Raw genomic sequence first — 25,455 nt, 5'->3', positions numbered from 1 at the left:
TTCTGGCTATCAGCAGTCTTCAGCCAGGATAGCTTAACTCCAGTGGCTTAGTGAGCCATTAGCAAATTCCTGCAGCTGCCCATTCTACTTTCCTTGTTCTGAGGCTCCCCATTCTACATCTACTGCTCCAAAGAGATGCCTGGCCTGAGGTCTCTCCAAACTCACTCTGGAGGTCCCCCCCCTTAGCCTAGCCTATGATGAACATGAAGACGGATGGAGACATGGCTAGGCCTAGAATTCACTGAGGGCATTGCTAGCAAAGGAGTGCTGATTAGTGCTTTGTGAGCGCTGCCTTTTTTGTAGATGGTAGGGGTGAGACTACAGCTTACATTGTTCAAGGTGAGCACGTTTCTAGCCAGGGCGTGCCTTTATTTGGTCTCCAATTACTGATTCAGGTATGTGGATGATCCAGGTGCAGAGATCTCACACTGTTCCTCACTTTAGGTTCTATTGACCAGTCTTCCACAGCTTCCAGTCAACCTTACAGCCAAATCAATACACACAGGGCCCTCGGGTCTGGTGAGGTGCGGAACTGCAAAAAACTTGGATTACCTTAAAGGGGGGGGGGGTATCTCTTTTAAGGACAGTTTCCCTCACCCACCAAAGGTGGCATGCTTCATCATTGGGAATCCTCTTTGCACCATGAAGCCTAGTCAAGGTGCGGGCTACAACCCCCTCGCTGCGAGGGAGGAGCTCAGGAATGTTTTTTGCGGTTCTGCACCTCACCAGACCTGAGGGCCCTGTGTGTATTGAGTTACTTGATTGGGGAGTTTGCCCTAATTGGTCTTCCAAATCTCCTCAAGCCCTTTTTTTTGTGTATATGTAACCGAACAGCCAAGCCTTCTTTTTACATGTAAGTGTATGTGGGACATGTGACCTGTGCGGTCTTATCATTCAAACTGTCCGACACCTCACATCAAGGTTCTTGTGAACCTTCCCAATCATGTCAGCCAGATGGTTCCTCTAATTCCATCCAGTTGTGAGTTTGTTAGACAGATAGGCAGGAGCGCTTGTCATGATGGCTTTCTAGATGATATCACTGGTTTTGACGATGGTGCAGGCCATAACGGCAACCAGTAGAATTCCATCAGAATGGGCTGGTGTGGTTATATTATTGTAGGACCTGAATGTGCTGTGCTATGGAATGTCTGATGGCATTGTGTATAGCAAGGAAGGAAAACAGAACTGGGGCGACGATCTTTATACTGATAATGAGACTGCTAGATAGCTTGGCTCAGAAATAGGGCAGTAAGTGTCGCTATCACTACGCTCCTGCCTAACTGCCTAAAATTAGGCTTGGTAATTACAACCCCTGTGCAAACCGAGTTGCAATAAAGTCCGCACTCCTGCAATTTTCCTCACGTACATATAAGCAGATCACAACTTCTAATATATATCAATTCATCGAAAGCACCCTCTAAATGTGGCCAATGTGCTTTTTTTTTCTAGAGGCACCAAAATCAGCATGCACTTCCCATTTTGGTGGGTAAATCTTGTAGTAGGTTATATTCATCACACCTGTTAAATTCTGAACTCCGGGTATTTGGATTTTACAAGCTATGATGAAGATTTATACTCCCACACTGGAGTACTTGCAAGCAGGGCGTCATCTGACTGATGCTGGGGAACGTAGGGAGATAAATCTTTTACCCATGTGTTCTGGAATTGTACGATACTTTTGGTGGATGATCTGGGAAACAGCTAAGAAATATGTGCCACTGCACTGCAACATATCCCAAAATGGCCTTGCTCTGGCTTCCGGAAGGACGGTCCCATAATACTCCAAGAACGGGAGACCGACTTTGCAGCTACTTATAGCAGCACAAAAATGCAATATTTGCATGATAGGAAGCAACTTTATCCAATGTTTGGAAAACAGGCTACATTTCTTGCAAGAATTAGGCCTTGGTGGAGCAGGGCGGCTTAATCTGTGGGTCTCCTCATGTTCTGGCAGAAAATTAAAGGTTTGTACTACAGACACATCTATATAAGATACGTCGGTCTTTTTTGGTTCATATTTTGGGTAGAGGGACAGAATGGATGAGGCTATACTCTAAAGCTTCTAAAGTTATGATCTTTTGTTGGTGCAAATGGTAATGACTTTCTCATACTGTACTGTGGTACAACCAGAATGTGTAGTTCGGTTATACTACTCATTTAAAGACCAAACAAAACTTGTGTAAAAGGTTACCACACATACTGAACTCTGAGCGGATCTAAGAATTTATTGAGGCGTCTGGTGGCTTCCACTTCACGTTCTCTGAAAGCTGAAGCATTCTCTGCACAGATGTAACTTGGGATGTTATGGTACACAAACAAATAATTGGACATGTTCACAAGTTTTTTTTATTTAAATATGAACTACACTTTTTTTCTGAAAATCATGAAATGTTGCGTATTTAGTGCCATCATTTGTTGGCCATTTGGACCGTCATTATGAGTATCCTGTTAAACTGCGATACCTATTCACACACGTTTGCGCAAGTATCGTAATTTTAGGAGGGGTAATGTTAATTGCACCCAGTAATTACCAGGTGTAATAAAGGTTATGGTCAAACCTGCTGGAATTTAACATGTGAAAAAAAAACCCGGGATTACCTGGGCATGTAGATTTTAATGCCGTAAGCAACAAAATCCACGTTATTCTCCATTCATGGGGAGAAACTTGTGATAGGGCCTATTTATGGCACCCTATCAATAACAGTCCCCATGGTATGATTATTTATCTGGTGCCATGGACATCACACCAAACACAGCTCACTCATAATGCGGTCTTCAGACCTTTATTGTCCATGTATGGGGTAAATATCCACACCAGAAATGAGCAATGATTTAAATTACTCCAAACGATGGCAGGATTTCCTCGTACTGATGCGGACTTGAAGAAAAAATATAGTAAGCAGAAAGAATAAAGCAGAGTATAATAAATCTAGTTGCCCAAATGACCCGAAACGTCTATTATAGTGATGTTTTTGAAAATGCTTCATTTAGTTTTGTCCTTTTTTATTTCTTGTCTTTATCTTTTTTATCCTTCTTCTCTTTTTTCTCTTTCTTGTCCTTGGGCTTCTTCTCCTTGTTCAGCTTCTTTTCTTTTTTCTTCTTGTGCTCGTGCCCTTCACCATGGTGCTCCTGTTCAAGATAAAGCACATCTTAATTCAACTGGAAATTTATTATAGTTGACACTAATATAGGAACATATTTTCTTTATTTTTCATGCATAATAACAGAGGTTTTCTTATTTTACAAGAAAGAAAGGTAGGGTCGGAACTTTGGCTAGATTTCAACAAGATTTCAATTCAGAATTATCCCATCGCAGTTATATAGGAATTACTGTTTTGCTATGTAGGCATTAATATACTCGTAGACCCTAAAGCACTATCTATGTTCAGGCATGAAGGCAGTTGTTTGTATTTTTTGTAAGATGCCACTTTGAAGCACCACTTCAGAATGTGCCAATATTTATGCACAAAAACAGCAATGGTTGGGCACCTAAATCCAAGTTTCTCGCTAAGTGCAAAGTTCGACCACAATATCGAAGTTCTCAGTTCGGCCTGTTCCAATATCGACTCAAGATGGACTGTCAAGGTAAGTAGACGCCGAGTTAAGAAGAGTGTACTTCCTTACACCTGCTTACCATGATGATTTGCAGGAAGTCGATACTGTGGAGTTTATCCATGTGCCACTGGATATTATTTACGTCAATATTGTAATACAGAACCAGACCCCCCAGATGTGTATCTAATAGTATACCTCTATAGCACTGATAGGCCTGTGCTAGTATGCTGATGTTAGGACAGCCTGGACTATGCTTCAGCGTGGATGAAAACCTCCTTTGCATGGAATACCTTTATCAATTGGTTGAAATATACAACTTTGTAAGACCATGTCCTTTGTGTGTCCTGCTCAACATGGCTTTGAGCGGTTCTTGTCATCATTTACAGGATGATCCTGCTTCCTCTCCTACTTAATGAGTTTGAACATTTTGGCAGCTAACGGGCAGAAAGGTCTTCTAGGGGATTTCTCCTTCCAAACAGCATCTTTGAGCCCTGAGTCGTTTCAAATGGATGTCACCAAGCTCTGCTGCCTTGAAAATGACCATCATTACAACAGTACCAGGAATGCTGCCCAGACAACCGGAAGAAGGTCTAATGAATACCACGCTGTAGTAAAGACGCTCTACACATGTAAATTCCAGCTCGTTTAATAGGTTCGAAATACACAGGTGCTCCCAGCTTGACGGCTCTCAGTTAACCCAACATTCTATTGCTGCCTTCAGGTGACAGCAGGGGTCAAACCATGGGCAGGGGAAATGGCAGGATGGGAGAAACCATTAGACAAGTTACAACTCATCATCCTCCCTAGGGAGGCTTCCAGGGAGCTGGAGAAAGCGGGGATAAACGGGAGAAGAAGTGAGGGCAAAGAGGAGAGGAAGAGCGGAACAGTGAAGCAAGGAAGAAAGAAAGTGGGCTAGGGAGAAGGAGGGAGAGAGAGTCTAAAGGCAACCAGAGGAGAAAAGCAGGGGTGGGAAGAACAAGGTGAAAGGAAACAAAACCATAACACTGAGTCCTGCGCAGAAGACTCTATCCTAGGTCTAAGCCTAGATTAACCGATGCAAAGTTCACATGCACCCCCTTATCTGGGTGACTACCGAAACCTTTACCTCATGCTATACTGCCTATGCCAGGACGGGGTGGTTCTTCTCCTGAGACTTTCCCTTCTCTGCCCCCTTTCCTGCCATCTGTCTCCTGACTCTGAAATCCCCTCACCTATCAGATCTCCCTTAATGGTAACAGGGACAACTTGGTCTTGACTCCACATTTTTCCATCCTGCATGACTACCACATTGCTCTTGACTTCCTTTATTTTCCCTGGGGCGTAGAATCTGTCCTCTTTTTTCCCCATTCTGTCCGGCTTTCTGATGTACACCATCTGTCCTTCTTTGAGGTTCTTCTCCTTTGCACCCCACTTTCTGTCGTACCAATCTTTGTATTTGCTTTGCTTGTCCTCAATTCTCTTTCTCATGACCTCCTGATCTACCTCCAGAAGATCCCCTTTTCCCATCCACTGCGGGAACAGCTTTGAACCAGCCTTTCTTCCTCTCATCAGCTCAAACGTTGTGTGTCCAGTAGTGGAGTTGGGGGTGGTATGATAGGCCCACAGAGTTTCCATTATGGCGTCCTCCACATTTTTCCCCGACTTACTGGCAAGATTGATACATTCCTTCAACAAGCGGTTCGCCCTTTCCACTTTGCCGTTTGCCTTGGGACAATACAACGGAGTGCGGATATGAGTTATCGAGCAGTCTTTTAGAAATTCTTTCATTTCATCCGAGATCAATTGGACCCCGTTATCCGTTATCATCGTTGAGGGAAAACCCTCTTTAGAGAACACTTCTCTGAGAAATCGTATCAATGACTTTGTGTTGATATTAACTACAACCTTGTGAGTTATCCAGTTGGAGTAATAGTCTATCATTACCAATAGGTACCAATCCTGTGAGCCCCTTCCGTGAATAGGTCCTGTTATGTCAAAACCCAGTTTTTTCCAAGGCGCCATTGGTACTTCCACTGGAATCAAAGGAGAATGCTTAGATACTCTGGATTTGTCGCTTATGCTACACCCGTAGCAATCTCGTACCTTCTCCTCCATCTCTCGATCCATCTCCGGGAACCAGTAGTCTGCTCTTAATCTTGACTTGCACAAGCTTCTGCCCAAATGACCTTCATGGGCCAAGGTGATCACTTGCTGCCTTATTCCTTCTGGCGGAACAAGTTTTCCTGACTTCATGATGAAATTCGCATCCACCGAAAGGTCATCTTTTACATTCCAATACGGTTGAATTTCATTACTCAGCTCCTTGCACTTCTGGGGCCACCCCGACACAATGTACTTATTTACCTTCTTCAACGTCTCATCTTTTTGCATTTGCTTTTCCCACTCTTCTTTTGCCACTGCTGCTACACCTATTTCCAGAACAGCGTCTTCGACCTTTTCTTCTTCCGACTCACAGCGGATGGGAGACTTTGAAAGAAAATCCGCCACTCTGTTTTGTTGGCCCGGTATGTATACAGCTCTGAAATTATATCCTTGCAGGCCCAACACCCACTTTGCTATGCGCTGGGTCATTTCCTCCATGTTTTTCTTGGTGAACAAGGGAACCAGAGGCTTGTGGTCCATATGAACTTCGAATTGTACTCCCCAAACGTAGAATTTGAAGTGTTTGATTGCCCAATAAACAGCTAGAGCCTCCTTCTCCACCGTGGAATAGTTTGCTTCCGGAGATGTGAGGGTTCTTGAGGCGAAAGCAACCACCTTTACTTGCTTCTCCACTCTTTGTGATTAAGTTGCGCCAATTCCACGGTTGCTCGCATCTGTGGTAATTATTATGACTCTGTCAGGATCAAATTTTCCAATAAAGGGTGCCTGTATGATTGCATTTTTTATATCTCTGAACGCCGTCTCTTGTTTTTGTCCCCAGTTGAAAATACTGTCCTTCTTCACCAATTCCCTCAAAGAATAAGATCTGGTGGCAAAATCTTTAATGAATTTCGCCATGTACTTCGCCAGACCAAGAAATGACACCACCTCCTCTCTGCTTCTCGGTGTTGGAGCATCACTAACGGCGTTGACTAGGTCACATTTAGGTTTGATACCTTCTTCTGAAATTGTGTGGCCCAAGTAATCCACAGAGCTCACCCCCAATTTGCACTTGCTCACTCTGGTGGTGAACCCTACCTCCTTCAACCTCCTTAGCACTCCTTTTATGTTCTCACTGTGTTCCACTTCATTTGAGCCAAAAATCGGGATGTCATCCTGGAAGCACATTGTTTTTCTGCATTCTTTGAGAATGTGCTGCATCACACGCTGGAAGGCCGCAGCCGCCGACGCCAACCCAAAAGGCATCCGTAGAAATTTGAAATTTCCAAAAGGAGTTGTGAAAGCCGTCAGAGACTGTGACTCCGGATGTAGCTCTATCTGATAGTAGGCCGAGGACAAATCCAACACGCTAAAGAATCTGGCCCCTTGAATTGTGCTCAACATCTCCCCGATTCTCGGGAGGGGGTATCGGTCTATCTGAATGTTAGCGTTCAGGTCTCTCAGGTCTACACACAGCCTAATGTTCTTTCCTCCATCCTTGGTCGTGATAACGACCGGAGCCAGCCATGCTGACGTCTCTATCTCCTTGATAACTCCTTGGCTGACCAATTTGTCCAACTCGTTTTTCAAAGGCTCTTTCATACGCAGGGGAATGGAGCGAGTTTTATGCACTACTGGTATTGCACCTTCTTTGAGTGTTATTTTGTGCATATAGTTCTTTAACACCCCCAGCTTTTCATTAAATACCTCCTTAAATTCTTGGGTCAGGTTTTTAGCAAAACTGGGCGGTTCTACTAAAAGCACTTGCTCCCTGTTGTTGGGATCTAACTTAATCCCTAGTTCCTTTTGATGCTTCCACCCCAGAAGATTAGAACCTCTCATGGTGACATACACTTTTCCCACCGTGTGCCTATCCTTAAAGGTTATCCTCATTTCAGCCATTCCCTCTAATGGTATTCGTTCCTTGAAGTACCCAACAGGATTTATGTCTGCCTTCTCTAGTTCCACCCCATGTTTGGCAACTTTTTCTTCAAACACCCCATTGTCTATTGGCGTATAAGGGGAGCAAGAATCTGCAAAAACTTCTATTCTCTCTCCATCCAAAGTAATCTCACATTTGGGATATTCATTACCTTCATTGCCTTCATCATCTCCCACCTGAAATATAAAGGTTTTCTCTCCCCCTTCCTCAATTTCAACATTTTCCACCATGTGTACTTTGGGATTGAAATTCTTACATACTTTAGAAAAATGCCCCCTTTTGTTACATTTCCTACATAATACATCTCTTGCAGGACACTTCCAGTTGTTTGCCAGGTGATTAGAACTCCCACATTTGTAGCATAATAACGCTTGAGGATTGCTACGCAGACCGACCCTTGCCTTCTCCCCCACTTTACAAACAGTCTCCCCTTCAAGTGCCCCTCTGCTCTCATTTTTCTCTCTTGTTGCCCGATCATGTATTTTCATCTCTTTCATGCACACGCTGTGTGCTCTAAACCCTTTAGTTATACTCAGAGCCTCCTGCAGGTCAGGATTCCTAGTAAGGAGTTCCTCCTGTATCCTTGGGTCATTGGTGCACCTAACAATCTGGTCTCTTATCATTGAGTCAGTCAATGCCCCAAATTCACAAGTGGCAGATAGGCCCCTCAGTACAGCTACGTAATTCGTGACCTTTTCATCTTTCTTCTGCGCCCTTTTGTAAAATTTGTGCCTTTCAAGTACCACATTCAGTTTAATTTTAAAGTGTTCCTCCAATTTCATTAAAGTATACTCATACACATTGACCCCTTCTACCTCTTCTTGTTCATCATCTACCAGCCTGCCAGTTACGTCCTCAAACACTTTCCTTCCATGAATACCCAAATTATGTAGTAGAATATGTTGCTTCCTCACGTTGTTGTAATTGCCTCCTCCAATAGCTATGAGGTAGGACTTGAATATACCTTCCCATCTTTTCCAGGGAATGTCCGGCTCACCAAGTTCATTTAAAAAGGGTGGAGCCTGGCTCATTCCTGCCCCTGCCATGGCCATAGACTAAGGATCCCTCTGAACGACTCTGATGACAATCCCCAAAAGCTTTCCCAGAAACAAAGCAAGTTATATGCTATGTTATTTATATATTTTTTTATTTTCCCTTAACTGATTTTCCCTTCATGTGAAAAGTGACTAAAAAAAATACCTGTGCTTTCCCCTTGCGATAAAACGAAATAAAACTTATTTCAAATACTTTTCAATATACATTAAACTAGAAGGGACTAAGGCTGAAGAGACTTAAGGAGTCCTCTTTCTTTTTCATTGCGTTTTCCTCAGACAATAGCTCTGGGCGGGAACTTCCTGTGGAGCGCGTCGACGCTTCGTCAGAGACTCTCCGACCTCGTTGACTTCCTCACAATAGTCCGACGCCTCACACGCCGTGCACTCAATCCGCCGACAAGAGGAAAAGAACAAGGCAGTCTTGCCACACAGTTCACGCTCGACGAACTGGGCGAAACGGAGTCTCCAGATATCCAGCGCTGCGTCTCACACCCAGGCACTTCTCCCGAACACTCCTTCACACGTCGTCAGCAACCACACCAGCTCCCCTGCTCCTCGAAACCCCCAGCGCACTCAATGGCGGAGCGCGCCTCAGGAATACCGTCAAGAAGGAACGCCGACACAGCTCACCACAAGTTGCCCGACGCCTCGGGTCTTCTCCTCCACACAGCACCGGATCTCCGATCACCAAGCGGCAAACCACGCTGATGCTGCTCAACAGGAGGCCACCACAACGAGCTGCTACCTCATCAAGCTTCCGCAAGTACAGCAGAGAGTTGGCCCGCAGGGGTAAGTCAATTGACAATTCTCTTTTTCTCCGTCCAAGCACCAACAACTCCAGGAGGGATGCACCACGCTGACCCTGGCTCAGCTCCTTGTCCTACATCGCCAAAAGTGTAGTAAAGACTCTCTACACATATGTAAATTCCAGCTCGGTTAATAGGTTCGAAATACACAGGTGCTCCCAGCTTGACGGCTCTCTGTTAACCCAACATTCTATTGCTGCCTTCAGGGGACAGCAGGGGTCAAACCATGGGCAGGGGAAAAGGAGGGGGGAAATGGCAGGATGGGAGAAACCATTAGACAAGTTACAACACACGCCCAATAAGAAAGGACATGCAGCAAGTCTCATTGTTATCATATTTATGTGATGTGAAATAAAATAGTGGAATTTACCCCGGGATGCCTCTGTATCTTTATTGATGCCAGTATATGTTGCTGCACAAGACAGTGTGCGTGTGTGTTTAAGGTAATCAAGATATCAGATTGAAAAAGAAATACTTTAAGCATCCTTGCAAATAACAACGAGCTATTGGCTTTGCCAATGTGTTTTTGCCATGTTATATAGTGGATTGGAATGTCAGAGTCGAGTGGCGTAGTGTGTCAGAGTAGAGCAGCGCCGAGTGGAGCGGACTGAACGCTGACCAGCTGCCACTGGTGGTTTCACTGCACATGAGCATGAAGTGCCGCAAAATGCCTGCATTCCATTGAGGCTCTGAAGGCACCAGTACTGCCCCCAGAACTATGGACCCTGATCCTCGGACCATCCACTGCCTCCATGCCCTCAACACCAGACAACACACTGCCTGCCACCAGGCGTCGCCGAATGACACGCAGGGCTCTTTTTCCTGCCGATACTTCTGCTGCACATTTGACTGCCACCACACAGCTCCATCAACTGCTCCATCAACTCTGCCACATTCCCAGAAGACTGGAAACAAGTAGAGATCAACCCCTTGCTGAAGAAAACCTCTGCTGACCCGAAGGACCTCAAGAACTCCAGATTCATCTCTCTGCTCCCCTTTCCAGCCAAGGTAATCAAGAAGGCAATTAAATGCCCAACTTTAAGAGTTCATCAACGCGAACCACATCCTGGACCTCTCCAAATCTGGCTTCTGAAGCAATCATAGTACGGAGAATGCCCTCACAGTTACAGAAGACATCCACACCCTCCTCGACCGAGGCAAAACAGTAGACATCCTCCTGGACCTCTCAACCACTGTTAATAGTGTCTCCCACCACACCCTATGCAAAAGACTCCACTACGCCTGCAGCTGCAAAAAAGCCCTGGAATGGATATGATCCATCATCACCCACCGAACACAGAGTCCGGCTTCCACCGCTCCACTTGGAACCCACAGAAGTCAGCTGCGGAGTGCCTCAGGGCTCATCCCTGAGCCCAACGCTATTCAACATCTACATGGCCCTGCTCGCAGCCATTGTCAGGAACCACAGACTCAACATAGTCTCCTATGCCGTCAAAACCCAGCTGATACTCTCCCTCACCAATGAACCCACAGTCGCCAAGAACAACTTCCATGACTGGATGAGGGCTGTCGCTACCTGGATGAAGGACAGCTGCCTCAAGCTAAACTTAAAGAAGATTGAAGTCCTCATCCTGGGCTCCACCCTCTCTGCCTAGGATGGTTCATGGTAACCCACAGATCTTGCACTTCCCTCCCCCCCCCCACACACACACCCACAGACCACAAACAATCTCAGCATCATCTTGGACTCCTTGCTCACCATGAACTGTCAGATCAATGCCGTCTCATCATACTGCTTCCACACGCTACACCCGATCTGAAAGATCTTCAAGTGGATCCCAACCAAGTCCAGAGAGACGGTCACCCACACACTCTTCAGCAGACTACTAGGGCAACACACTCCACATCAGCATCACCCAGAAACTCCTAAAGAAACTGCAAAGCATCCAGAACGCCTCTGCAAGACTCATCCTCAATATCCCCGCCACAGCCACATCATCAGACGCCCGAGAGACATCCAATGGCTCCCCGTCAACAAAATAATCACCTTCAAGCTCCTTACACATGCCTACAAAGCACTACACAGCACAAGACCTGCATACCTCAACCACCGCCTCACATTCCACGCACCCACCAAAGGCCTCCGCTTCACCCATCTGGCCCTGGCTACCATCCCACGTATGGGCAAGACCACGGCCAGGGGAAGATCCTTCTACTAGCTCAAAGCAAAGACCTGGAACACCCTGCCTCTCCACCGAAGGCAATCACTGTCACTGCCCCAATTTAGAAAAGACCTCAAGACCTGGCTCTTTGACTGAACCACAGTGCCTGCAACACAGTGTCTGCGGATGGAATGACCTAGTTTGTGAATGGCTGTAAAACATTTTTGTACTACATATTCCCTTTGATTTAAAGTCAACATAGACAGCTTGTCAGAGTTGCTCATTTCCAGTGTAGTGACTTTCCAATAAGCTTAGCTGAGTGGCTTTACAATATAATCAGCCATGTGGAATGACTTTTGAAGATGGAGGATTTGCCTAATTTCAGCAGGAAGACACATGCAAGAAAGGAATCTTTGCACAATCTTATGTACCCTGTAAGTGTGTCAGCTCACCACACTGTTACATTTTTGAAAAGGGAGCTGAAGGAATCAAAGCTAATCATACATTTTACATCTCCTAGCAGATGCATGAATATATTTAGTTTAATAGCACAGATTTGCCTAGTCCTACCATTCCCCATGGGCCTCACCACCACAGCTGTTAGATTTGCTGGGAGGAGCCATACAAAAAAAATACTGCTGTGACACACACAATTGCTCCAACTACCTTTCACTGCTAAGAAGCGACTGATAGTTTGATGTAATACATGTACCCATATTTGGCCATATTTGTTTAATTTGGACTCTGTGTATATCTATAAATGAATTGAGGATACTTGTTTTTCAATGACCAAAACTGGTAAATGGGGAGCTTCTGAGAGAATCTGCACTTTACCTTTTGTGAAAGAGTGAATTCACCAATGGACCATGTAACTGGGAAATAGGCCAGTCTAGCTACCCGCTTGTGCAATAGTAATTTATTTAGGGAAGTAGGACATGTACCTGTGCAGGGACTAGTTTAGATTCTTTCATGGTGGTCCAATCCAGTTAGAATGAGTCCCTAAAGATAAGGCTGGCGTTGTATGGTTATTTCTCTATCTTCTTACTTCCCCTGCTCTCTGGTCAGTCTGTGTGGAATGTTGTACATGTCATAGAATGTTGGATGGGTGAACTGATGCAGTTGGTGACTGAAGGCTGAGCTGCCAGGAGGACAGCTCCTGGTGGGGCGTATTTACAGAGATACTTACTGCCTTACTTTACATCCTGGCTTCAACATCATACCTCTGTAAACTTATATTACAATAAATACTTACTTGAAACTACAACCTCTGGACCCTTCTATCATTGTAACATTGGCGACGATTTGGATTACAAAACCTGCGTGGATCCTATTTCAAAGGACTTACTTCTACAGCAATTATTTATTTTTAAAAGACTGCAACTGCTTCAAAGAACTCAAGCTTGTACTTACTCAGCAATATCCGTTGGCAGCCCCAGCCCCGCCAGTGACAAAGACACCGTCAGCCTCAACTCGGGCATGCCAATTTTCTACACAAGCTTGGGGAGTTCTCTTAGATATTCGTGTCGGTCTTGGCTTTACTATTTTTTTTTAAACAAATGACTGCTGTATGTTAGCCGATTTCTTGCTCATCAAGTGCTCTGCCTTATGATACCTTTTCTTTTCAGTCATACTTTTCACAGTTACAGTTGGCCTGATAACCCTTCTGTATTTTTCTATGTAATTTATAACAGAGTCAGTGACTTTCAACATCGCAAACCGTTTGTTTTCTTCAAGTCTACAAGATAAGTGGCATTTTTTTTAGCGTTTTTATGTGAGCAGAGTCTTTATTTTATTATTGTAGAGCAGTACCACCTCTGGACCCAGATTCATTCTACTTGTCAAGTAACGTCCGCTTCGCTTCCAAGAAAAAACTAACATTTTACCCGTGTTTCATGGTTCCCTGCTTCCTTTATACAGCGTTACACAAGAGACTTTTAACCCTGATGGAAATTACTGACCCCGTTTTACTCTATTCGACATCATTCAAGCATTTCCGTTTTAAAATGAGTTTAGTCAGGAAATGGGTGTTTAATGACTTTTACACTATATTTATATTTCTCATACTTGCCTTTCTGACTCGGCAGTTTAACCGTCATGATTCCACTCAAATGCGGCTCGAGTGTGCAGTCAGCGCATTCATAAAGCGCGTGCAGCCTCACAGTAGCCGGATGTTCTCTCTTGTCTTCGTGGGTAATGATGCCAATTCATTGCGCAGTAGCTTTGGGGAGCATTTGCGTGCCTTCAACCACCCGGCACAACGTAATAAAACGTGCTGCCATCTTTGTTGGGCACACTTCTTTTAAGTGTTTTTAACTAGTCTGCACGATTTTCCATCTCTTCTGGATGTTGCCTCTGCTTCAATCTTCGGAGTTACAATTTTTTTTTCAAGAATAAATAAAAGTTAGAGGGTGCCTGATATGATCTTCGTATTTCAATGCAGCACTTCTTTTTCACAGATTTGCTTCACGAGATACTAAAAAAAAAAGTTCACGAGATGTCTCTTATGATCTTTTGATTTCGGTGCAGGTACTGTTTTCATATTTTTACACTTCGTGTTTCAACTATACCTGAACTACAACGCCAAGCATGTCTTCCAGCTTTCGGGTACTTTGCACACCATTCATTTCAGTATTTAAAGTAACAGCGTGTTTTTCCTGCTGCAAGTCATGGATTAATATTAGCCTGCTGTTTCTGCCTTTTAATTGCAATGACAGCGGTGACAACTTTACTTATTTTAGTTAGTTGTTTTATTATTGCTTGTAATAATAATAATAATAATAATATTTGTTGATGATGTACATTACATGTATGCCTTTTACAATTTTAATGCAATTTAATTTTAGATTGCAGCAGGTATTACTATTAATATGGTTTAATATGTGAGTACAATTTCATTTATAATACAGCGATGATTATTTCCTTTTAGGATTATCCACAAGAGTACCATGTGTTCTAGAGATAAATGGTACCAGTTCTTATGTTATTCTAGTTAAATTTGTAATGACACATTCTAAGTGCAATTTTCATTTGACGATGCATGATGCAGTTATGATTGATAGTGGTTTTTTAAGTATTCAAATGTATGCATGCTTTATGAGTGGACATTATTTGTCTATGGTTACCGGTTTAAAATGATATAAATGATATTTAAGTAATTCAAACTTATGCATGCTTTATGAGTGGACATTATTTGTCTACGGTTACCGGTTTAAAATGATATAAATGATATTTAAGTAATTCAAACTTATGCATGCTTTATGAGTGGACATTATTTGTCTACGGTTACCGGTTTAAAATGATATAAATGATATTTAAGTAATTCAAATTTATGCATGCTTTGAGTGGACATTATTTGTCTACGTTTACCGGTTTAAATATATATATTTTTTTTACGTCATTCTTTGAAATCAGTACTGTTTTATGATAGTTATTTTAGAGCTCTAATGATATTTTTCTCTTCCTTTTGTGCAAAAGTTTCCTGTACATTTCCTGAGTTTTTCATTCTCTGTGGTTCAGTGCACGGAACCCTGTATTTAAAGTTGATGCCAGATTTTCATTCTTTATGCGTTTGATTTCTTATTACTGGCAAATTTAATTCATGTTTTTGTATTGCTTAGTCGTACTCCTGTTCAATGTACATATTCTCTTCTCTTTTCTCACTTTGTAATGGAGTTTTCTCTTGAATTCTCCTGTTGGGAGTACTTCTCTTATTTTTTCCTCTTCTTAGTGCTTTTGTTCGTTGGTTACTCTTCACCCTGGTCCGGCCAACTGGTGTGTGTTGTTGTGTCCGATAACTCTTCATTAACTTTCCTTCATTTCTTATTTTTCTCTATTTCTTGTAAGTGTTTTACTCGTTCTTTTACCATTAAAGGGAGAAGATGTGTGCTCTCTTATATTCGAGCTTCATAGTTCTTTCATTTGATTTTCTTCTCATTATTCTATTCTGTTCTGTTTACATTTCTGCTTTCATTTGTATACTGTTCATTACATTTAGCATATTTTATTCATTCTTTGATTCTTCTTTTGTTTTTGTTTTAAGTGTAAAGAAGGGGGATATCTTGTATGGGTATTTCTCGATCTTCTTACTTCCCCTGCTCTCTGGCCAGTCTGTGTGGAATGTTGTACATGTCATAAAATGTTGGATGGGTGAACTGATTCAGTTGGTGTCTGAAGGCTGAGCTGCCAGGAGGACAGCTCCTGGTGGGGCGTATTTACAGAGATACTTACTGCCTTGCTTTATATCCTGGCTTCAACATCACACCTCTGTAAACTTATATTACAATAAATACTTACTTGAAACTACAACCTCTGGACCCTTCTATCATTGTAACAGCTGGTCTCTTCTACAGCAGATTTTGGGACCAGTGAACTAGGACATGTAGTGGAGCAAGGGAAGTTTAGCTTAGCATGTAGCCAGCCATGGCCACAGTGGGGGTATCTAAAAGGGCTAGTCCAGCTGCTTGCATAGTGTACTGACTGTCTCCAGTGTGAGAGGCACTATCTAGCAAATATTTAATTAGGCCAGTGAACCAGTAACCTGTTCGTACAGAAGGCCCAGTCTGGCCTCTTGTGAAGGAATGACCATAAATAGGGTATGAGAATTTGTAGCACTGAAAGTGCTAGTACAGCACCCTCTACCAAAATCAAAACAAGAATACTGTCTTACGAGTCCTCAACTCTAAATCTGCAAAACAAAAAACTAGTGTTAAAGAAATCGTAAAATACATCGCAGAATAGTAAACACATGCAAGTGTACCCTACTACTAAGTACTAAATGTTAGGGTAACTTGTCACAGGAAAGTAAACCTATTTACCTACAATACGAGGATCCAGAGCTAAAATTGTTGGTCAAGAGGGAAACCCAAGACCATATGATCTCCTTTTATATTTCCATGAGACTTTAATAGGGGCATTTGGGTTTCCCTCAGCCAATTATACTGAGGTTCAAGCGAGAGTGTATGTGCAGAATGTATCACCACAGACAAGCAAAGACAGAGCGTGCTCTCAAGTCCAGTCAAAACGGGGGCAACAAAACATGTAGAAAATGTGCAATATGCAATAGGTGCATTTCAGGAAGTAAATTAAATAACGAAACATTATTCTAAAACAAATAATTAAAAAAAAAGTTATAAAAAAAATAAGATTGCAACTTTCTTTGGTCTTTTCAGGGAATACATTCACACGCAAGCAATTTTACAGGTCTAAAATATAGGATACAGTGATTATAGTGGGACAAATGTGAGCAAAACTCACTGATCAAAGCCAACAAAGCATGTTGGCGAACCTAGGGTTATGAACATACACTAAAAATTGTGGAGCAGATTGGAGTGGGGCAGATTGTTCTGGTTTGGAGTCGGGCAGATTGCTTTGGATTGGAGTGGGACAGATTGTTCTGTATTAGAGGGGGGCAGATGGCTTTTTTTTTATTGGGGCAGATTGCTTTGGATTCCAGTAGGCCAGATCGGAGAGGGGCAGTTTGGAGTGGAGTGGGGTGAGGTGAGGTGGATTCAGCTGGATTGGATTGGTTGGGGTGTATTAGATTGGAGGGGGTGAATTGGGATGTAGTGAAGTGGATTGAATTGGGGTGGGGCAGATTGTTTTGCATTGGAGTGGGGCAGGATGGAGTAGGTGAACGGTAGTGTGGCAGATTAGAGGCGGGAAGGATGGAGTGGGGTGGATTGGAGTGGTGTAGATTGGTTTTGGATTGGAGTGGGGCAGATTGTTTTGGAGCGGGCTACACTTGTGCATGCTATCATAGGCTCAACACTAAAAACAAACCGTTCTCTAGGATGGCAGCCTGTGAAAGCGAATAATGGAAGAACAAACTGCTCTGCATCAAATGAGAAAATATTGTTATTATGACATCGAAGGCAAGTGGCCCTTTATTATTAATTCATTGCACTAATATGCATGAAAAAAACACCATCATACTGATGGAAATACAATGCCTAAAGCAAATAATGGGACCCAGTCTGCACATCCTTGCTTACTACCTCCAAATCCTTTAAAAGAACAAGGCAAGACCTACCAAACCGGCTGCTTAAAAATTTAAATATTCATCATTGATTTATAGTCAATGAAAAAAGATGACGATAGGCACACCAGTTTACTTGCTAATGCACTGCAAAAAATGATCTTAGTACAGATGAACTAGTGCAGAACTCTCAAACACTTTGTTTATATAAGTCTCCATGCCTCGTGCTGAGAGAACCCTCCGGTAAACTGTACAAACAGAGCAAAAGGAGAGAACAAACATTTAAAAAACCTAGGAATACGATGGAGATTGAGTACATCAACCCTCGAGCTACACTTATAATGCACAAAATGACACTTTCATACTTGGAAAGCTGAAGATCCTCATTCATTTATTGTTTCTTTAAAGCCGGGAAAAAAAAGTGAAAATCTGTCAACTCTTCTCATACAACCATTCATGTCTCTTTCAAGGAAGAGATCATGGTGGCATATTCACAGAAAAAATACTGATCTTTATAACTACTGCTTTGTGGTTTTAGAACCAACCTTTCAGCTCTATGACAAAAATTTACAATTGACTGAACCAGACTCTTGGAAGGCAACCCACACCCAGCGTGCCACTGCAGGCCCGAAACACCTTGGCTCCGGTCAGATTATGTTTTAACACCCCTAGATTTGTTTGGACTGATTCAGGTTCTTAGAACTAATCACATTAGCGCGTGGGCAATCTTATCTGGGCTCTACTAGTTTTATGTAACCAGTGATGGTGAGCGATGCTAGTGGCTGGAAAGTGCGCGCTTTTACTTAGGTCAGGGGTAGTGGGTGTGGATGGCAATGGCCCAATGAAGCATGGATGAGTCTTGCTACACCTTAGAGCAAACATTTATAGAGACGTTCAATGGTTTATTATATGCGGTCTCATGAGAAATAGGACTTTGTAATGTACGATTTGTCTGAAGCGCTAATAAAAGAACCTTCTTAAGAAAAAACCTTTAAACTCATAGCACAAAGTGGAGAAAGGATCCAGCTTCACTCTGTAAAGCAATGAATTCCTGCAAGGAGCTTGGTGCAGAACAGGGTCACACAGCATCCTGGGGTCGCCTTGGCTCCAACATTCAAACTCTACTGCCCAAATAAAATGTAAAAAATCTAATCGAATTGAAGAATTCTTTTTGGGAATTAACTACGGGACTCTCTAGGAGCTCAAATCACAGTATGTTCATCCAACACAGACTCGAACCTGGAACTTCAGTTACGAAGTCGGCTGCTCTAACCATTACAACACACCCTCTCCTTCATCAACAACAGGACAAGCAGATGATGAAGAGTAATTCTGTTACGGATGTAAACTCACCGCAACAAAAAAAAAGTCTGTCATTTTCCTGACTGCAAACATGAGGGTGTTCGATGTGCAGTCACAGAAATGCAATTTATTACACACAACGACTGATGTAGATTAACAAACAGTACAACCAGACTTTAAAAAATCCCTTCAGGAATTCCTTGGAGTCTTATATCAAACGGGGGATTTGCATACTTTCTAATGTGCCCACCGCCGGCTGGGCCTCCACACAGCCTCCTTTTGCAGTAGAAATGCTCTGCCAGTCGTCTCAGAATTGGGAACCTGTTTGAGCACAAGTTTTAGTAACTTGTTTACCAGAACAGCAGCGATCATTGTACAAAGAGATTACGGTATTCTGTGACGACTACAGGGCAGAGCTGCCTGGCCTTGAAAAAGCCAGTACAATGAGTGGCGCATCTCTTCTGTGGAATTGTTTCTAAAGAACCTGCAAACATTAGAGCCACAAAATCTAAATCCCCAATAAGGAGAAAGGGCTGCTGTTGGAGCGTTACAACCATCAATACCGGAAACAAGCAGCTACAGGCGTCAGTTCCCAAAATCAACTCTACATAAAAAAAAAAACATACAAGGTCATCTCCAAAAACGGCAAAACTCTAACCGGTGGCTCCTGCCCACAAACTAGAAAGTGTGAAAGCAGACACAATGTTAGTTGTCTTCCTGTCTCTCACAGCACTCCCTGTTCTCTCCCCGCCCCCCCCCCCCCCCCCCGCTCTCATGCTGAAGGGGGAGGCCACAGGCGAAGCATTTGGAAAGAAAATAAATCGCCCTGCCTGGAACAAGTCTGGATGGAAAATACGCTGGGCGCCCTTGGGCAAATGTGAGTAGAAAAGAACAATCATTCGTTACAAACCTTTTTATGGGGGAAGCCTACAGCAGTGATCCAGTTGCTGCATTCCTCAGTCTGCAGAGAGCACTGGGAGATAAGAGAACTCTACTGCAAGCAGTAACAGGAATCAAAGAAGAAAATAGTCCCCGAAATGACAGATAAGCAACCAAAGCATAAAGATGCCATACTTAGTCCATGCTCTGCTGGGAGGAAACAATGACAAAAGAGGGGACAAAGAGGCAGGACTGATCACTAGCAAGCAATGATTTTTTAAGGACAATGAAACAAGCGAATGAAAAGCAGTGGGTGAAGTTTATGCCCACACAGAAGTATATACTAAAGTATATAGAAGAGGTTGAAAACTCGACCTAAAAATGGAAGGGAGGATGCAAAGGATGGGAGTAGGAAGAAAAAGAAGGAACGAATAAAGCAAAGAGACTGCTAAGTAAAACTAGGGTCGAGAACAATAAAGTAATAAAAGTGGCCCAATCAGTAACCCAGATCACAGATCTAGGACTGGAGCGTCAACAGTGGTATCCTAAAACTAAGAAATGAAATAGAAAAGGTGTGCGTATTTGTCTTAGACACCACTGATGAAGCCCCAGTTAGGGTGACATCACTGCAGAAACATCAGCTGTGGCTATGAATGCAGTTAGAGCCTTAACTTAATTACACTTTCATGACCGGAGTCACAAACAAGTAGCATATCTGTACCTGTACTAGTACTCCTCGAATGGGTGCAGATTTCTTACTTGTTTACAACTCACAGACACGGATAGCAGTACACTGGAAAGCTGAGCATGTTGGAGGCTTTGAGGCATATTCTACTGGGAGGGATCAACGTGGTGGAGTCATTGCACCTCTGGTTGTTATGGTATATTAATCAGGCAGGACTCACCTTTCCTTCACCTTCACTGCAACTGGAACTGCTGCTGCTGCTGGAGTCACTGGAATGTCCGCATCCCTTCTGCAACAAGAGAGAAGCCAGCGTGTTATCCTACCAACTAGTACAGGACTTGTACTTGTTCACACAAAAGCCATCAGATCCATCCAAGCCATGGGCTGCGATTACCAGTCTAGGCCTGAATCCCAGTTAAGAGCGGGACTGTGGACTACTTCATGCAGACATTAGAGTTGTTTCTGTGTCCAGTAATGTGCTGCCGGAATAACTTGAAAATGACAGTTGGTGGCCTGTAGAGGGCGACCAGATGTGTATTAGTAGAGTTTTAGTAGTGGTAAAAGATTTAGCCCATTAAGGCCTCCTATAATATGGTGTCATTTTGAGAAACATTATTTGTCTACGGGGTATTCAGAGGAGGGTATTTAGCTTATTTGTTCAATACGGACACGCCCTCCCCCTTCCCCACTGCCCAAAGGAGTGTCTTCTACCAAGTCGAAAATATCTAGTAACAGTGGTCATGTTAATAGCCTTACGCCCTATTCGCATGCGCGGTCCGTGCAGGTAAGAGCGGTGGGGCAGAGGGGCGGGGAATTCAACATGGGGATACAAACGAAAAGAAAACCATAGGTCGCTTTTTTATATTTAATTTTCCTTCATCGATATATATGTGAACCCCATCCCGCCCTAATGCCCTGACATGCACAGGCTGTGCCCGACTAATCGAGGAAATAAACAAAAGGCAACGTAACAATTTATAAACCAGCAGATGTATTGGATGTTGGTCTCTAGGTTTACCATTCAGTTCTCCCTCAGTGTGATCATGACTCATACAGGTTTGAGAAATTAGGCTGCTTGATACCTTCACTGCTGGACCTTACAACGCTTGTAAGGGGTAACAGGAGTGTGACCCGTAAACCTAGTCGGGATTAGGGTTCAAAGGTATAACAAAATACAATATTCCAACAGGTGATATTCAAAAGACAAATAATTTTGTATGCACAAGGCATTACACGAACATGAGTAAAGGAGACAATTATTCAAATCACATGGTTATTGAAATTATTCTTGTAATTCAAAAAAGATGAAGGACAAGGTCATATTTATAGAATTGGGGCAGCACAGCAAGAAAAAAATCAATTGACAACCAGATATAAACTTGGTGCTCAAATATGTACAAGTAGTCAGTGGCGACACAAGTGGTATAGTGAACAGCGTGAACGGCGCAGGTGCGTGAAGTGAACAATATATACAGTGGGTGACTCAGTGCATGACAAAGTTGGAGTGACTTTACACTTATAATCACAATTTAAACAGAGCCACAGTAGAAGATGCACCTGCAATTGCGCTGCGGTGTCGACGACGTTTCGGTCCTCAATTGTTCGGGACCATCCTCAGGACATGGTTGCCTCAATAAAGGTGCTGATACGAAAACAGCGATCGGTCAGAAAGATCCGATCTTCTGCAAGTGTCGAGTCTTCCTCAAAGGGGTCTGGACCAAGTAGAAAAAGGAGTCTCCAGATGGATCTTTTACTGTGGCTCTGTTTAAATTGTGATTATAAGTGTAAAGTCACTCCAACTTTGTCACACACCGAGTCACCCACTGTATATATTGTTCACTTCACGCACCTGCACCGTTCACGCTGTTCACTATACCACTTGTGTCGCCACTGACTACTTGTACATATTTGAGCACCAAGTTTATATCTGGTTGTCAATTGAATTTTTTCTTGCTGTGCTGCCCCAAATCTATAAATATGACCTTGTCCTTCATCTTTTTTGAATTACAAGAATAATTTCAATAACCATGTGATTTGAATAATTGTCTCCTTTACTCATGTTCGTGTAATGCCTTGTGCATACAAAATTATGAGAGGCAGATTTACGTTGCCTGACGCATCTCTGCAAATCGGCAGAGATGCGCCAGGAAAGATACGGCACGCAAGTTCATCCTTGCGCCACCCATGATGCGCCGCATTTACAATGCGGCACACCATGGCGCAGGAATGAACAGATGCGTGTCGCATCTTGGGCGTAAAGTTGGCGCAGTGCTGAAGTTGTGTTGCGTGCGGCACGTAACTCCAGCACTTTTCCAACTTGCCCTATCTTTTACGTGGTGCGTCAAGCCTTACGCCTGCTTCAAGCAGGCGCAGGGTTTTGACGCATCAGCGTTGGGAAAGTGACTCAGTGAAATCTTGTAGGTTTCACTGAGTCACTTTTCAGGGGCGTTCCTGCGATGGAACCCCCCCCCTGCACCAGAACGCCTACATGAAACCTGACGCAGGTTTCATGTGGCGCAGGGCCTTACACCGTGACGCATCTCCATAGATGCGTCACGTTGTAAATGCCTCGTAGGGATGCGCCACGTTTACGCCACCTTGCGTGACGCAACAGCGGCGTAAACATGGCGCAAGGGGCTTGTAAATCTGCCCATTTGTCTTTTGAATATCACCTGTTGGGATATTGTATTTTGTTGGACCTTACAACGCATCATTAAGTTTGTGAAATTTAAAATTTCAACTGGTCAGAGGTATCCAATGAAAGTAGCCCACTCCTTTCTGCACTACTTTGAGCTCCCTTCCACTACTAAGAGCAACACATTCCAGTGACTGAAACAATCCATGACATGTGATTGGCAGGATGGGGGTATTGGATAGTGAGAAAGGTAAGCAAGGTAAAAGGGAGTAAATAAAATCTATGGATAGATGTGTTTGGGATAATGGATCAGGAGATTGAAGGTTAGAGAGGACGGGTACATCTAAACATACTGAACAACAGTCCTGGGTTGACTTTCCGTGTACTTTCACTTCACAGAACACCATCTACAGATACCATCAGCTAAGTTGATTTGTTCAAGATCATATACCATATACTGCTACTAGGAACTATATGACATGACCTCGGGTGAGTTGGTGCCTACTTTCTTGTCCTGTATGCACCCTGAACCTTTGCAGATAAGGAATTAAATCGAATCATTTTGATGACAGGTCACGGTAAATTAACTCTTGATTAGACACTTTGATCTGCCTGGCAAATAGCAATGAGAGGCAGGGTAAGGAGAACTTGGCATAGGCCGATACAAGATAATAGGTAACGCGGGGGCATCGCATGAAATATAATCACCTGAGGTTAAAGTACAAAGATTAAGGTCCTACCTAGAAATGATGATGCAAGTCAGAACAATATCCAGGAATTACAAAGCTAAAGGGTTGGTTAGAACACTCATGCTATGACCTGTCTCGTTGCTTAGACCGAGCATAATTCCTCAAGCTTGCTGATGCATGGCTATCTAGCATGATCGCCTTAGGAAACAGGTGTGGTTACAGCAGAGCACCCTATCTTCTTCAGCTTTTAATAGTTATTTGTTGCCGAGAGCTATTTGTTTGCCTCAAACCAGCACCACAAATAACTGTTTTTGCTTCCCCAGAGTGCCTTGCAGTCACTGGTGAGCTGTGTTACAGTCCACATAGAACAATGATATAACACACCCACTTCCCTTATAAGGACAACATGTATACACGACCACCATTAGTGCAATGTGCCTACCATTACAGCTTTTCCTCTTCGTAGTGCAACTTTGATGGCAGGTTTGGAGCTCAGGGGAGCTGGAGAGAGTGTGAGTAGGAGGTGGGGTACAACAATCAGAGTGAAAAATACAAATGTGTCATTTATATAAAGATTTCATGCAAAGTGCTTTACATACCAAATTTTACATTAAGTTAGCAATAACATTCATAAATGCACTGGTAACTCGTGCAAAGCGAACTGGTGCCTGTTTTGGGCAGGAAAGCCCACAAAATGAACTTCTAAAGTGTATACACACGGATGTGTGTATCAACAAGTCACAAATAATAAGAAAATGTCTAGTAATAAAAATGTAACAAAACGCCTTTCTTTTATAATAAAAAAGGGTATTTGCATTTGATAATTTTCATTAGGTCCTCCTGGCCTTCTCGTCTACGTTTTTCATATGATTTAAAACTGTATTCTGAATCTACTGAGTGCTGCACTGTTCGCACACACATAAGAAAATATTTGGACAATATGTGAACCACAAGATTCGGACTTCCTTAACAGGCCAAAGTCATGGTGACTAGTATTTCCCCAAAAATTTGGCTTGAACTTTTCTACCTGTTTCCTTCCTAGGTAGCCTCCTTTTTCCAGTTGTTTTCTACTCAGTCTGCCTCTTTCTACTATCTACCCATTTGAGGTGTTTGTTCTAGATAGGTAGACTATTATAGCATTTAAAAAAATAGATTCATAGGCTTAATTTTTCTGGCTTTTAAGTTATTTAAGTTAAAAACAAAACGTTCCTGATTACTAAAATCTGAGAACTCAACACAATTAAAGTGGTTAACTTTATGTCACTTGGTTTGTATTCAATACAGTACAATTAAGGTGGCATAATTTATTGAAAGATCTCATTGGCCCATATCAAGTAGTTGTGACCTGCAACAGACATGTTATAGCCAAAGGATGCAAGTGAATGGTGGAAAATATGGGAAATAAGTTGCGTTTTCAAGTTTATCACGTTAATTATGCAAGTGTCCACCCTACACCTGCAGGTCGGGGTAAAGCAACGAAGAGTGTTTCATGAATGTAGCCGTTACACTATCATGCACTCAGACCAAGGGCGCAGAAATTACAGTTACTACTAGGATCAGTAATTTTGCCAAGTGGAAATACAGAGGTATTCTGACATTGTCGCTGAGATACCTTTGAAGAAAGGGGAATTACCACTGGAATTTGGATCACCGTGGCGGATTACTTCAGTGGCTCCCCATTTTCGTCCAGCCTCCCACCTGAAGACTTGACTAGCTTTTAGTCTGGAA

At 43.0% G+C, this 25,455-nt stretch overlaps 1 protein-coding gene across 1 annotated transcript in view; it reads right to left on the bottom strand.

The window, feature by feature from the left end:
- Nucleotides 1-2,323: 2,323 nt before the first annotated feature.
- C9H19orf33 (chromosome 9 C19orf33 homolog) overlaps nucleotides 2,324-25,455 on the bottom strand; it is a 37,727-nt gene continuing 14,595 nt past the window's right edge. The window contains exons 3-4 of the mRNA XM_078660629.1: nucleotides 20,624-20,692; nucleotides 2,324-3,129 (exon numbers count right to left, since the gene is read on the bottom strand). Coding sequence (XP_078516755.1) covers nucleotides 3,004-3,129; nucleotides 20,624-20,692 — 195 coding nt within the window. The 3' untranslated portion in view covers nucleotides 2,324-3,003. The remainder of the gene's footprint in view (nucleotides 3,130-20,623; nucleotides 20,693-25,455) is intronic.

Source organism: Lissotriton helveticus, chromosome 9 (assembly GCF_964261635.1).
Source record: "Lissotriton helveticus chromosome 9, aLisHel1.1, whole genome shotgun sequence".
NCBI classification, from domain to species: domain Eukaryota; kingdom Metazoa; phylum Chordata; class Amphibia; order Caudata; family Salamandridae; genus Lissotriton; species Lissotriton helveticus.
Note: the sequence above shows the minus strand (reverse complement) of the source record. Positions and strands in the feature narration are given on the sequence as shown.